The sequence below is a fragment of the Camponotus vicinus genome, unplaced genomic scaffold, assembly GCF_025532165.1.
Source record: "Camponotus vicinus isolate PSW18456_S1 unplaced genomic scaffold, iyCamVici1.0 SCAF_14, whole genome shotgun sequence".
NCBI lineage: Eukaryota > Metazoa > Arthropoda > Insecta > Hymenoptera > Formicidae > Camponotus > Camponotus vicinus.
In genome coordinates, this window is record NW_028141950.1 from 7,658,286 (window position 1) to 7,671,898 (window position 13,613).

At 30.0% G+C, this 13,613-nt stretch overlaps 1 protein-coding gene across 1 annotated transcript; it reads left to right on the top strand.

The window, feature by feature from the left end:
- Nucleotides 1-236: 236 nt before the first annotated feature.
- Nucleotides 237-11,963, top strand: LOC145965043 (uncharacterized). The gene is made up of 5 exons (XM_083088308.1): nucleotides 237-1,066; nucleotides 1,909-2,133; nucleotides 4,277-4,426; nucleotides 6,727-6,946; nucleotides 7,069-11,963. The coding sequence occupies exons 1-5, from the start codon at nucleotides 857-859 to the stop codon at nucleotides 7,365-7,367; spliced, it is 1,104 nt and encodes a 367-aa protein (XP_082944434.1). The 5' UTR covers nucleotides 237-856; the 3' UTR covers nucleotides 7,368-11,963.
- Nucleotides 11,964-13,613: the final 1,650 nt, after the last annotated feature.

The window sequence follows — 13,613 nt, forward strand, 5'->3', positions numbered from 1 at the left end:
ACTTTTTCCTACAAAAATTTAAATATTTTGAAATTTAAACATTTTTTCCATATTAACTTTAAATTTGTCAATTTTGACATTAAACTCGCATATTCGATGATTTAAAAAATCTTTAAGTTTGAATAAATATAATTAAAAACTTTTGTATAAATCTTCAATAATCTAAAATTTGCAATTTTTTCTCAATGGACCATATTTAGCCATGAATATCATTAAGTTGGTACAAGTTTATTCTTGAGTTGAATCTTTAAGTTTGAATAAATATAATTAAAAAAAAACTTGTATAAATCTTCAATAATCTAAAATTTGCAATTTTTTCCCAATGGATCATATTTAGCCATGAATATCATTAATTAAGTTGATACAAGTTTATTTTTGAGAGCTGAAAATCCCAACATACTTAATTTTGATAAAATAAAACTTCTCCAGCACATATTAGATACAATATAACAAGATTAAACATTAACTAAACTTTTTTTTTTAATTAAAAATTTTTCAAAATTGTGACAGGAAGAAGTGATTTAAAAACCGAGATCTTCAGCATCAAAAAATTATGGAAAATGATTGTAATCTTGTTCATGTATTTTTTTATTATTGAACTACATATTAATGGAAACATCAATGGAGCAGATTTACCGGATACCGTCAGACCCGTGTGCATCGTTTCATCAACCTGCTTCCTCATCCAGTTTCCGTCATCCGCGAGGAGATGGCCATGGGCTTGGCGCGCAAACGTACGGCATCCGCATCGTACGATATCGTAGGCTGGCTGAAGTATGCGGTCAGTATGCGCTCGGTCTGGCCGGAGCGTGGATCGTGGCCGAAGGCGAGGTGCGAGGAGCCCCTCTAGTCCGCGATGGAGCTGCGCGAGGTGAACCGCGCGTACGGGACTGCGGAGGAGACGACGGAGCTCCTGCCGCAGCACGATAACGCCGAGTACGAGAGCTACTTCATCGAGTACGCGATGCAGAAGGAGATGATCAATCGCAACCGATGCCCCGCGAGCCGACGATTGCTCAGCCAGGCAGCGCACTTGGACAGTTTTTCCAACAGCAATCACCTCAAGGTCGGTCCTCTCACCTGAGGATCGTCTCCGGGGAGACGCGGCTGCATCCTCTGCGCTCGACAATCGAGGAATTTTGAGTAGAGGGCTTCGAGATGCAAATTCCGCTTTATGATTATTAGAGAGCTAAAGAATCGCGAAGATCGGAAAACCGCTCTTAAAAATAGAGACTCAAAGATTTTAATTTTTTTCTATTATAATTTAAGAATTTTTTTTTCTAAGAATTGTATTTAATATCTAAGCGATTCTTGTGTGATATTTTTTTGAGAGTTGTTTGAATTTATTACAAGAACTGTGGATTACATAATATTACACAAATGCTGGTTCAATGATTTTGTTTATTAATATTACATTGTTTCGCAACAATGTGATTTTACATTAATTTATTTTATTGAAATCACAAATTAATTTATAAATATTCTTTATTATGATGATGATGATTGATTATTCAGGATTATACGAAGTTTGACAGAAAATCCAACTCCTCCTTTACTCCTCAAAAATGTTTGATTTTTTTCAATTTTAACATTACAATAATTTTAATATATTTAATTGTTAAATTAATTCTTAAATTCTTAAATTAAATTAATCATAAAAAATTATAAAAAATTAATCTTTTTTTAAATTATAATCTCTCATTTTTGGAGCAAAAGAGATCTCGCAAAATTTAAGATAGAAACTTTATATATTCGAGATGATCGGACACATTATAATAAAAAAAAATTAAATTAAATTAAATTAAAGTATTGTAAATAACAAAAAAAAAATGAAATTAAAGATTATGATAAATTTATAAAGAATTTCTGAATTAATCCATGAATATTTATGTTAATTGTGCTCGTCAGGATTCACCATGTGCCGGAATCAGCATGATCCACACCTCGAGCGAAAACTGGCCGCCCTCCAGGAAGCGCGAGGAGGCGACGGCCTTGGAGAATCTCAGGAAGAGAGTAGAACAAAGTAAATTATACAAGGCGGACCGAATCGTCGATCCGATTGTATCCACCTCATCCTCGCTAAATTATGAACAGACTCAACAGCTGGACAATCGGCCGAAGCTTCTGAAGAAGGTAGACCGTCCAAAAATTACGACAATTTAGGAAGGCCTATTATTTTTTAAAAAGAAAAAAATGTACAATAATTTCATCAGACAAATTTATTTAAGTTAATTTATTTAAATTAATTTAGTTAGTCATAGATCAGAATTTATTAATTTTTTTAATGTATGTATGTTTTTCCTCTTGAGATGAAATCATATTTAATACACCATTAGGGGGGGGGTCTAGTTTATTTAATCAAAATTATTTATAAAAAATAATAATTTTTATATTTTAAAAATAATTTTTTTATATCAAGTTCAAGGTGTATTAAATTTTTTTCGATGTAGATATTTTTGGAAATATTTTGTTTTTAATCTAAATATATTGTAGATGTCATCATATATTTTATTGCCAAATAATCTAAACTCTATATCATGATAAAAAAGAATTGCGAAATACAATTGGTGGAAACAGCTGCGAGCTCGCATCTCCTACAAACTTGGATGAAACGTTAAACAACTGCACGAACGCGCTACGTCGGATACGTCTCAAGTTCGCGGAATATAATTTCCGTTGTGTCCTTGGCTCGCTCGTTGTGATGCGACTGTTTTCGAAATGGAATACGAAATCAAAAGTGCGAAGGAGCACGCGCGCAAAGTACTTGGGTCGATACTTTAGAATCAGGAGCGGCGCACCGACACCTCGGCTCCAATGTATATATGTATCCTATCCTGTCGCTAAATGCACTATTGGAAAACTGCACTGTTGATCTGTTTAGTCAAATTGTTCACTCGGTGAATTCTCAAACACTTTGGCTATTCATGTGAAATTATTTTCCGCGAAGTTAGAGCCTTCTTCGTGTCGGGATTTAAGAAGATGCGAAATAGGGCTGTTGAAAATTGATCTTTCTCTCCCCCTCCTCTTTCTCTTTATCAATCTATCTATCTTTTTGTCATGTTTAAGGTTCTTTAAGATTTTTTAGGAAAAGAAAATTAAATTTTTTTGAAATGTCACATTTCTTTCTCTCTCCAAAGATCAATGTAATCTTGAGAGAAGTCAGGAAAAGGATGAATTGAAAGAGGTATTATAAATTGAAGGATTCAGAAATAGAAAGGTTGAGAAACGATTTATAAATATTTGATGATCCAAAGATCCAAGAGAGTTCAAAATTAGACAATCTAAAAAAATAAAAGAAGGAAATAGATACAAATATCCGAGAGAAGATTCAAGGATTAAAATAACTTAAAAGACAAAAATCTAGAAAAATAGATTTCATAGATTTAGAAATATATAAACTTAAGTGCTTAATATTGTAAAAAGATTTGAGAAATTCGAAAAATTTTGCAAGATCTATACTTCCTAAGTAGCTCGAAAATTTTGAAATTCGGATTCCAATATTCAATGAAAGGAAGTAACCAAGTGTCTTAAGGATTAAGGAAGTTTAATGAGTAATAAAATACTTTTAATCATGTAAAGTTTGTATTTAAAGAAAATATGAGAAAAGTAATGTCTTTTTTTTTTTCAAATATAACATTTTAATAATAAAATTAAAAAATGAAAATGAAAAATTATGAAAGATATTAAAATGGAACAATAATATTTTATGTAAAATGTTGGCTGGCTCGATAAATTATTTAAAAAATTTGTTATCTTTACACTTGACATTTTCAACTCACTTTTGATGGCTTTTTTCGAATTTCTATTTTTTCTCAAATTATTAAAAAAAAAACGAAATTGTAAAACTTTAATTTCTAAATTTCGAGATTTCTATTTTTGTAAAATATAAATTATTTAAAAATTCTCTCCGCGAAATTAACGAGTATTAGAGAAAAAATATTTATTTTTATCAAGATTGAATTTTGAGTATCTTATAGATATTTAGAGCATTTAATTATTTAATTATTATTATTTTATTTTAATATATTTTTGCAATTTTCCATCTTTATTCTTTATTATTGAAAATATATTATTTTTTAACAAAGGAAACACTTATTTTCTTGTTTAGATAAAAATCTCACATGTTAAAAAATGTTCTAGTTTTCGATTTCTACAATCTTTTAAATATGTAAGATACAAGGATAAACATAAGTACGCGATATTGCGTGTAACGTATCGCGTACATCAGGGTAAAAGTTATCGCGCGGCCTCTCACATCTTGCGAATTTTCTTGCAGATACTCAGCAACCGACCGATGAGTATCACACACGATAGGAGCGATTTAGAGACCGATTGGCGTGACAGCGAATTTATCACCGAGTGCCTTTGCTGGCACAACGTTTATCGGCAACGACACAACGCACCTCCGTTAACTATGTCGCCGCAGGTAAAAAAAATGAGAAAATAGTCTACACGTGACGCAAAAATTTTCTTTAAATATTATTTATAATTGCACAGTTTAACAAAAAAAATTTATATACAAAACAAAACTAATTACTTACTTCTTGTAATTTTTTGACACTCTATTTTTTAAATTGTTCATATCACGATTTTGAAAAATTTATAGTTAAGGTTGCGCAAAGAAGAATTATTCCAGTATATTTTACAAGATTTTGAAATTTCATATTTTTTAAATAAAATCCATGCCAGTGGTTAAAACCAGTATTTTCAGGAAGAAACTGACTTTTCTATTAATAACAAATACAATTAATAATAAAATCTTTTTTTAATTCAAATTAATGTGAAATTTTTAAAAGCAAAACTTTGAAGAAACTTTTCTAAACTTTATATTAATTTCTAATTAGTATTTTAAATTTCTATTTAATTTATTTGTATTAATTTTTAATTAGTAATAGTTTTACATTAATTTAAAAAATATAATAGTAACAGAATTAAAAATTTTTATTAATATAGATCAGGTTCGCCTTTAAATATCTTTTAACAAAAACCTAATTTATTTGGTACATCGATTCTTAATCTATTACAGATTTTATTTTAGGTAAAGCTTAAGTTAGAAAATAGTTTCTTAATTTACGAATATCTATAAAAAGTTTTTCTATTAAAATAAATAGTTTCTCAATTGACGAATATCTATAAAAAGTTTTTCTATTAAAATAAATAGAACAACTTTTTATAGATATTCGTGAATTGTGAAACTGTTTTCTAATTTAAACTTTACCCAAAATAAAATTTATAATGTAATAAATTAAAAATCGACAGATGAATAAATTTTTTATTAGAAAATGTTTAAAGGTAAACGTGAATCTGATTTATATTGATAAAAATTTTTAAGTTTCTGTTACTTTTGCTAATGAACAATTAATATAAAGTTTAGAAACATTTATATCTTCAAAGTTTTGGTTTTAAACATTTTACAATTTGAATTAAAAAAGATTTTATTATTGATTTTATGTTTTAAAACTATAGGGATTAGTATGATTTATTAATTAAAGCAAAAAATATCTTTTTAAATATATGAATCTTATTATCTTTTTATATGAATATATATAATATATTTATAAAGTTATACAAATATATTTTAATGTTAGATATTAAATACTTTTATAGTTTTTGCCAGTTATTCCATTAGATAAGGTTCAGAACAGTAAAAACCGGAATTTATTGTGGTTTTTTTCACTTTGGTATTTTTCATATTAATGTCAGTATTTTATCAGATTATAGCTATGATATGTGATGTTTTAAGAAATTTATTGCAATCACAAAATTAAGTATGTGTTGAACTTTCAGTCCTTAAAAGGAATTTATCGTATTTATAGTTAATAAGACATTCATGGTTAAAAATGGGATCAATTGTGGAATTAGATCGTTGAGAATCTACCAAATATAGTTCCCAATCATATTTAAACTTAAGACTTTTAGATCACTGAATCTAATATCAAAGTTTTAATACAAAAAGTATAGATAAATTTGTACATATAATTGAATATATAATTGAAGAAATCTAAATATTTTTAAATTTTGGTATCTCTCCATTAAATACGCTATTTTAAATTTGGATTCGTATACAAACTTAAGAAACTCGAAATTTACTTTTTGCAAAATTAGAAACATTTGAAGGATCGAGTTTTTACAATTTCGTATTTTATATTTGTTTAAGAAAAAAATAGAAATTTGTAAAATGCTACAGAAAATGAATAAAAAATGATAAGTATAAAGATTAAAAAATATTTTTAGATAACGTATCGAGAATGGATTTCAATCATACGCCTTGTTAATGAAAAAAAAACATTATTATTCATATTTATTTCATATTTTATTCAAATCAAAATTTTATGATGTTAACAAAATATTCTATTTTTCAGTTCGTTACTCCTATAACATCTTAAGACACCTGATCTCTGCTTTTATTGAATACTGGAATCTGGGTCTCAAGATATTTTCAAAATATACTGCAAGAAAAAGTATAGATCCTTTAAAGACCTGAAAGTCTTAACAACACATTGTGATTATAAATAAAACTTGTTCAACATGTCATATGAAAATATATTAAAATAATTTTTTTCTCTTGCAACTGCAAATTTCTCGAAATTGTGACGTAATAGAATTTTTAAGTTTAAAGATTAAAGCGTCAAAAAAAACTATGGGAAGTGATTAATCTTGTTCTTGCTCGAAATTAAGTTATTTTATTTTTTCTGTATATTATTTCATATACATGTATCGTTGCAGTTGTGCGAGTACGCTCAGTCGTGGGCCAATCACCTGGCGCACACGAACACGTTCTACTACAAAAACGATCGCAACGTGGGTCACAATCTTTACTGTCGCCCTGGTGGGGGCGTACCTGGCGATGTGACAGGACAGGAGGTCGCGTCCTACTGGTACTCGGCCGTGAGGCAGTACGACTTTCTCAAGGAGCCGGATGTCCTTCACGCCAATGTGAACGCAGGTAAAACGCTGGCAACGTGCGTTTCTGAATTCTAGGATGAATTAATCGAAAATACTCTCCCCCTAATTATTCATCTTATGGAGTTTAAAAAGAAAATGAAAAAAGGCGTCACCACTTCCCAGGCCACTTTATCCAGCTGATATGGGCGAGCAGCCGCTACTTCGGGGTCGGCAAGGCGCACAGCAGGAGCGGCAAGATAATCGTGGTGGCCAACTACGAGCCAGTCGGCAACGTCTCCGGTCATTTCCAGAACAACGTGCTACCACCGTTGCCGGAGAACGTGAACGCCGTCATGATGTCGCCGCACGCGGTGCCGCGGATACCACGGGATCACTACGAGCTGCTGAGGTCGACGGCGCCGCCGTTGTCGGACACCGTGTCCACCGGCAGCGACACCATGTCCGTCAGCTCCGGCCAATAATACCACGGCCGTGCGAAATGCCTTCTCTGTATCTGCACGCGATGGGCCGGACGCTGAAGGGAGGAGGCGTGCGACCTGTCGCGTGCCGCGAGTCAAAGACTTTCGGGCACGCGAGACGCGATGACCGATACCTCTATCGTGATCGAGTTCAAGGTCGCACGACTTACGAATTGCTCTCTAACGAGGGCAGGGACTATCTCGAGATATATATCTTTGGAAGATTCTAAAAAATTTCTCTGATGATTATTGTAATCTCTTTGGCGATAAACATGCGAAAATTAGAGAAATGATGCTTGAATAAATATTAATGAGGTCAGAATAAATGTGAGACACACGTGCGACCAGTTGCATAATTCACTTGGCAATGCATATAATTATTTTCCTGATTGTACAATTGGGATAATTGCAGTGAAAATAAGCCGAGTATAAAATATAATGCCGCAGCATCAATTTATATAATGAAATTTTACGAAATTAATTATTAAAGACGCAATCTTTATCTCATTGTTGCAATAAAAGCCCAATCGATTTAGGAGTTTTCGATAGAAATCGGTCATCAGGTTTTACTGCCCTCAACCTACCGCTTGCAAAAAGCAGTGATAATCAAAGAGTATACCGAGCTTCGTCTTGGTAGCTGATAGTACGTATAATATGATTAGATCAAGCAGAGATACAATCTACGATGATCTGTGATTATTGATAGTGGCATAACTATTCATTCGTTCATTCATTTTATCGGCCCCCTACAGAGTAAATTTGGATAAAGAAATATCTTGTGAGAAAAGCGATTATACAATCAAAATTCGGTTTGAATCGAAATAATAAAGCTAGAGTCATATTATTAAATGCTATAAGAATAAAATAGTAAACATCGTTTATACATATGTAACAAAAAATTTTTATCTCTTATATGATAAAAATATGCTTCTATTTCTTTGTCTTTTGAGCGGGTGCAAAGATTTTTTTAGTTCTTTTTGTCCATTATTATACTTGTGTTTCTGACTAAACATTCTAATAATTTATTAAAAATTTATAAAAATTACTTTTAAAAAAAAGATAAAAACTGTACAAATTTTAATTATAAAATTTATGTAAATTATATCTGGTAGGCAACTTATTTCTGGTTTAATCTGAGATTTTTTATTTTTTTTATTTAATTTTCAATTAGACATAACAAAAATATATTGTTATACGAAAATCTTGTCAATTTATCAAAATTACTTTCAAAACGATAAAATGAAAAATATATAAATTTTAGTTTTTATTATAACATATTCATGAATTATTAATAGATGGAAAAAGCAAAAGACTCTGAAACTCTGATGACAAATCATTTCTGGTTCTCAGACTTATAGGAAAATAATCTGAAATTTGTATATCATTAACGATCTATTTATATAAGCGGTATTTACTGTAGCTAAACTTACTAAACTCGTACTGCTTCTCTCTAAAATTTTTAATTAATTCCTCTTTCTCATGCGTTAATCGCTTTTTTAGCGGGGCCATTTTTTTAAATAGTTACGTCACTGTCCATAATAAATAAAAGCTCAAATTTAGAATCGTGATACCTATTTCCGATTTGGAGAAAACAGAAACGAAAGCGGCTATTATATAATTCTTATTTTAAGATTCTAAGTTTATTCGCGCGCGCTGATTATTCGTTGCATGGCTCACATGTGCAGGACAAAAAGTTGTCGAAAAGAACACCAAAAACTCTACACGCCTATTTTGTATACATATCGGTTTTAGAGGGCTGGCTCATTTGAAAGACACATATTGTAAGATATAATAATCATATGTGAGATATATTTTGAGAGGCCTAAGTGAGACGAATTGCGCCTAGCAAGGAAATGTAATACTTTGCACGTACTTTTCCGTCCTGTTATACTGGAAATCGATGTTTTGCGCGAGGCAAGCGTTAAATTCCTTAGCGTCTTTAGTATTAACCAAACGTTCCTATCGAGTGACGAAGGAATGGTGCGTGTTCTCCAGAAGCTTGTCTGGAAAAATAGTCGAAAAATCAACAGGAAAATCTCGCGAGCGAGACTACAATCAGGACGTATCATTTTACGATCCACTTTTTAAGATGCTCAGAAGAATTTTTCAAATGTTAATCCTAGAACAACTGAATAAAGTCTGAAGAAGACTTGAGGGAATTTAAAAGAAAGAAAACAATGTTGGCAGAAGAAGAAATAATTATTTCTTAAGATTTATACGATTTAATTTCGCATATTATGAATTGAAAATTTATTGAAATTAAAAGCGAGTCAAAAACTTAGATTTAGATCTGTATAAATATCAAGTGTGAACATAGGTTTTATTGATTTATTGATTTGTCCTTGATTTTAGAATAGAATCTCGAAAAAAGGAATAGTTTGGGTATTAAACTAAAGTGGAATTAAAATCGTTTTGGGACAAAAAATTAAACATAATAAGGTCTTTAATTATCGACTATTAATTAAATTATTGATGTAAATTTATATAATGTTCGCGATACTTGTTTAAAAGTGACAATTTCATCGCAACAAACAATTCTCGCTTTTAAAGTAAAAGGAACGCAACTAAAATCTAAAGTCTGCCAGATTGATAATCATTATCATAATATATAGAGACGACTAGCTGAATACAATTGCGCGTTTTTCGCTACTTCTCTCTCGTCAATGATAATTTATCCTATCTTGAAGCGATACGAGAGACCAATTCTCTCTCATCTCTCAATTCTTTCCGAGTATAAAACGATGAAGGACGAACACGAAGGGTGAAAAATCTTAGAAAAAATTTAGCTCGAGTCGATCGACAGGCATTGTAGTCGCTTCGAATGTTGTTGCAGCGATTTTTAGCTCTAAGTAAGATATACAATACCTGTGTAAGATATATAATTGTTGTCGTACGCGGCGAGAGATTGTTTATAAGACAACATCGGTTATATTAAGCGAAAGATCTCTCAGGTACGCGATTTATTGCGAGACATAGTGAAAACAAATTTACAGCAGGTTTTGTAATTCGACCCTGTTGGCCCTCGAGTTGCTAGAAAGTAGATTGTTATATGAGAGATAATATGAGAATTATTTTCTTCACAAATAGAAATTGTTGTAAAGAGGGAAAATTATTTTTTCCACACGTAATCGATTAGCAACGCGCTTTTTTAAATACGAAAGGTAGAACGTAATGTAAAGTGTAAATTATACAGGAGAAGAAGAGATATATACATTTCATCGCTTTATACTGTTATAGATCTTCGCTTCTATAGGATCTTATGCGACGTTACATAAGACGATAAAATCGTTGATTAATCAATCGTATCGAGCGAGAGACGATTTATTTGATCGAATTACTCGATTAGTTTAATCGCGCTTTATGAAAATTTAATGTAAAATTATCGCCTGTGCTCACGATACGAAACGACGTTCCGCAATGTCGATAATAATATATTTAATATAGCGTACAGGGTGGAATAATAAATGCTCGATGTGATAAATATAATAGCTAAGAGCTTTCGTTATAATATAAAAAAGTTCAAATCAAATTACGGTTACATCGACGGAAGGATCGACGGGGTCGGAAAGCGTTATTCGTCGCTTTTGATTTTTTTATTCGACGTATGCAAATCGATACAAAAAAAGAAAAAGATATGCAAACGAAGCGCGAAAGCAGGGACATAAGCGATGACATATTTAAATGCATGTGCAAAAGCTCACCTGTTGACAATCGATACTGAAACGTCGTTTCATTTATATCTATATACATACACATTATATATATATAAAATTATTAAATTTATTAAAATTTGATTTTACATTTACATCTTTAATATATATATTTTAAAGACGTTAATATTAAGGAAAATTTTGAAGATTTACATTTGCGTTATTATCCCAGCAGACCTAGTAACAGTTATATAACTGTTACATATTATGTAACTGTTATATTGTTGAGTGGGAAATTGTAACTAACAATTATATAACTGTTACTTGGTGTTTGCTGGGATAGAGTATATCCAGAATAGAAAAAATCGCAGATTGATTTTTATGACACATTCTTTGGTGAAATTATTCTTTAAAGCGCAGAAGAGAGTTATTACAATTCTTTGATTTCTAAGATTAAATACTTTGATAAGAAATTTTATAAATAAATGTGCAAAATTTTCGTTAACAAAAAGTTTATTTAAAATTAATTAGATCTCATCAAAATTTGATGTGATGAATATAAGAGAGATACCTCACGCGTAATTATAATTATACATTAATTCGCAGTGATATAAAACCAATCACGCTTAATTTGTAAAATTATATTAAGATTTATTAGAATGCATAAGTTACAAAGGGAAAAGGAGATGTATCCCAGCAAACACCAAAAAATGTTTATATAATTGTTAGTTATAATTTCCCACTCAACAATATAACTGTTACATGTTATGTAACAGTTATATTGTTGAGTGGGAAATTACAACTAACAGTTATATAAATGTTATTTGGTGTTTGCTGAGTTACATATATTTCAAAAATATATCACATGTTATTTATTTTAAAATATCTGTATTTTTTAATGAATTTTATTTACGCGATATCATATAAAATTAAATCTATTAGAAATGCATATATATTTTATTATTAGCTTTAAAGTAATGTTGAATTTCTAATAAAATGTTAATCATTTATCCCTATTAATCGATTATAAATAAAGCATCAAAAATTAAAAGTGGAACGACGTTAATGTACTCGTTATTGTTGAAACGCAGGGTATAGCCTTAATAAATGAATTAAATGTATTGCAAGCCAACGCGTTTTATAATGATGAATGTTAATAAAATTATCTCTTTGCAGAAACACTTTTTGCGTAAATTCTATCCCATCTTTCGATATGTTATTGTGGTATTTTTATAACAAGCGAGAATATATATTATCCCCTAAAAAGAACCTTACAAAAAATACGCCAAGTACATAAAAAAAATCAAAAAATCTAAAAGAGTAATAAAAATAAAATATTTAAAAACCGATATGAGATCAATACTATTGGCCAAGTACAATAAATTATGTGATATTAATTTGTAATTGATACTAAATGAGTTAAGATTACTTTAATTCCTAAAGTATTTTTTATATGATGTATATAATTTAAAAAAGTTTTACACATTCTAAATCGCATAAATGACCTAGTCAGGTCAATATCAGAGAGAAGCCTGAGAGCGGCCATCCCGCTTTAAAGGGCATATTGTCCTGATGCGCCGTCTGAGAAAGTGGACGTGAACTATGTCCGTTACGCTCGGTAACGGTATAAGGTTCGTGTCCGTGCTATGGTTCATGTCCGAACTAGATAAGGCGGACTGACAATGAGTCAGACAAGAATCGATAATGAATCGCCCTGGCTTTGTCTCACCAACTGTGCGACGATAGGCACGAGGCGAGCTAACGGCGATTTATATCGCAAAGCTCATGTGTTTCACCCCTGTCGGTTTTTTTAATTATTGGAAAATATATATTTTTCAAATAATTAATTAGAAAATATACATGTGAATAGGAATAATATCTTACTTTGATGCATTTGTCCGTAATGTTAAAATCTATCGTATATATATATTTGTGCATTATAATTTAAAATAAAATTTAGCATGTCGGGAATTAAAAGTATTTTGAATTATATTATAATTTAATATAAGTAATGTATGATTAACCATATTTATTTGCAATACGTAATTTAAATATTTAGATATTTCGATAATTTAGATATTTCAATTTATTATAATCTATATATCTGTATTTATTATAATCTATATATCTATATGTTTCTATTAATGAATTAATAAATGTACATACATACATACATATATTGTAATGTCAGACACATATGTGTCTTTATTAATAAACACACATATGTACATATTAATAACAGATATAATAAACAGATTGAAATAATCTATATAAAATTAAATATTGCAAAAATAAATAAATACCGTTAATCATATATCATTCATATTTAATTATAATATAATGCAAAATACTTTTAATTCTCAAAATGTGTAAATATCTAAATACTATATATTTGAACATTGCACACAAATCAAAGTAAGATATCATTCGTATCGACATGAACATTTTCTAATTAATTATTTGAGAATATATAAAATAAAATATTAATATATAAAAAATAAAATATATAAAATATCAATAGTAAAAGAATTCATTAAACTGATTTAAACTGATTTATAAAACTGAATTTAATATATTTAACAATAATGCGAAAACTTAT

What these genes read in the sequence shown, in the direction of transcription:
- LOC145965043 (XM_083088308.1), top strand. Translation starts at nt 857, where the DNA reads ATGGAGCTGCGCGAGGTGAACCGCGCGTACGGGACTGCGGAGGAGACG. An exon ending in GGCCGAAGCTTCTGAAGAAG is followed by an intron (nt 2,134 to 4,276) that starts GTAGACCGTCCA and finishes ATTTTCTTGCAG; the next exon opens with ATACTCAGCAACCGACCGAT. An exon ending in TCACGCCAATGTGAACGCAG is followed by an intron (nt 6,947 to 7,068) that starts GTAAAACGCTGG and finishes ACCACTTCCCAG; the next exon opens with GCCACTTTATCCAGCTGATA.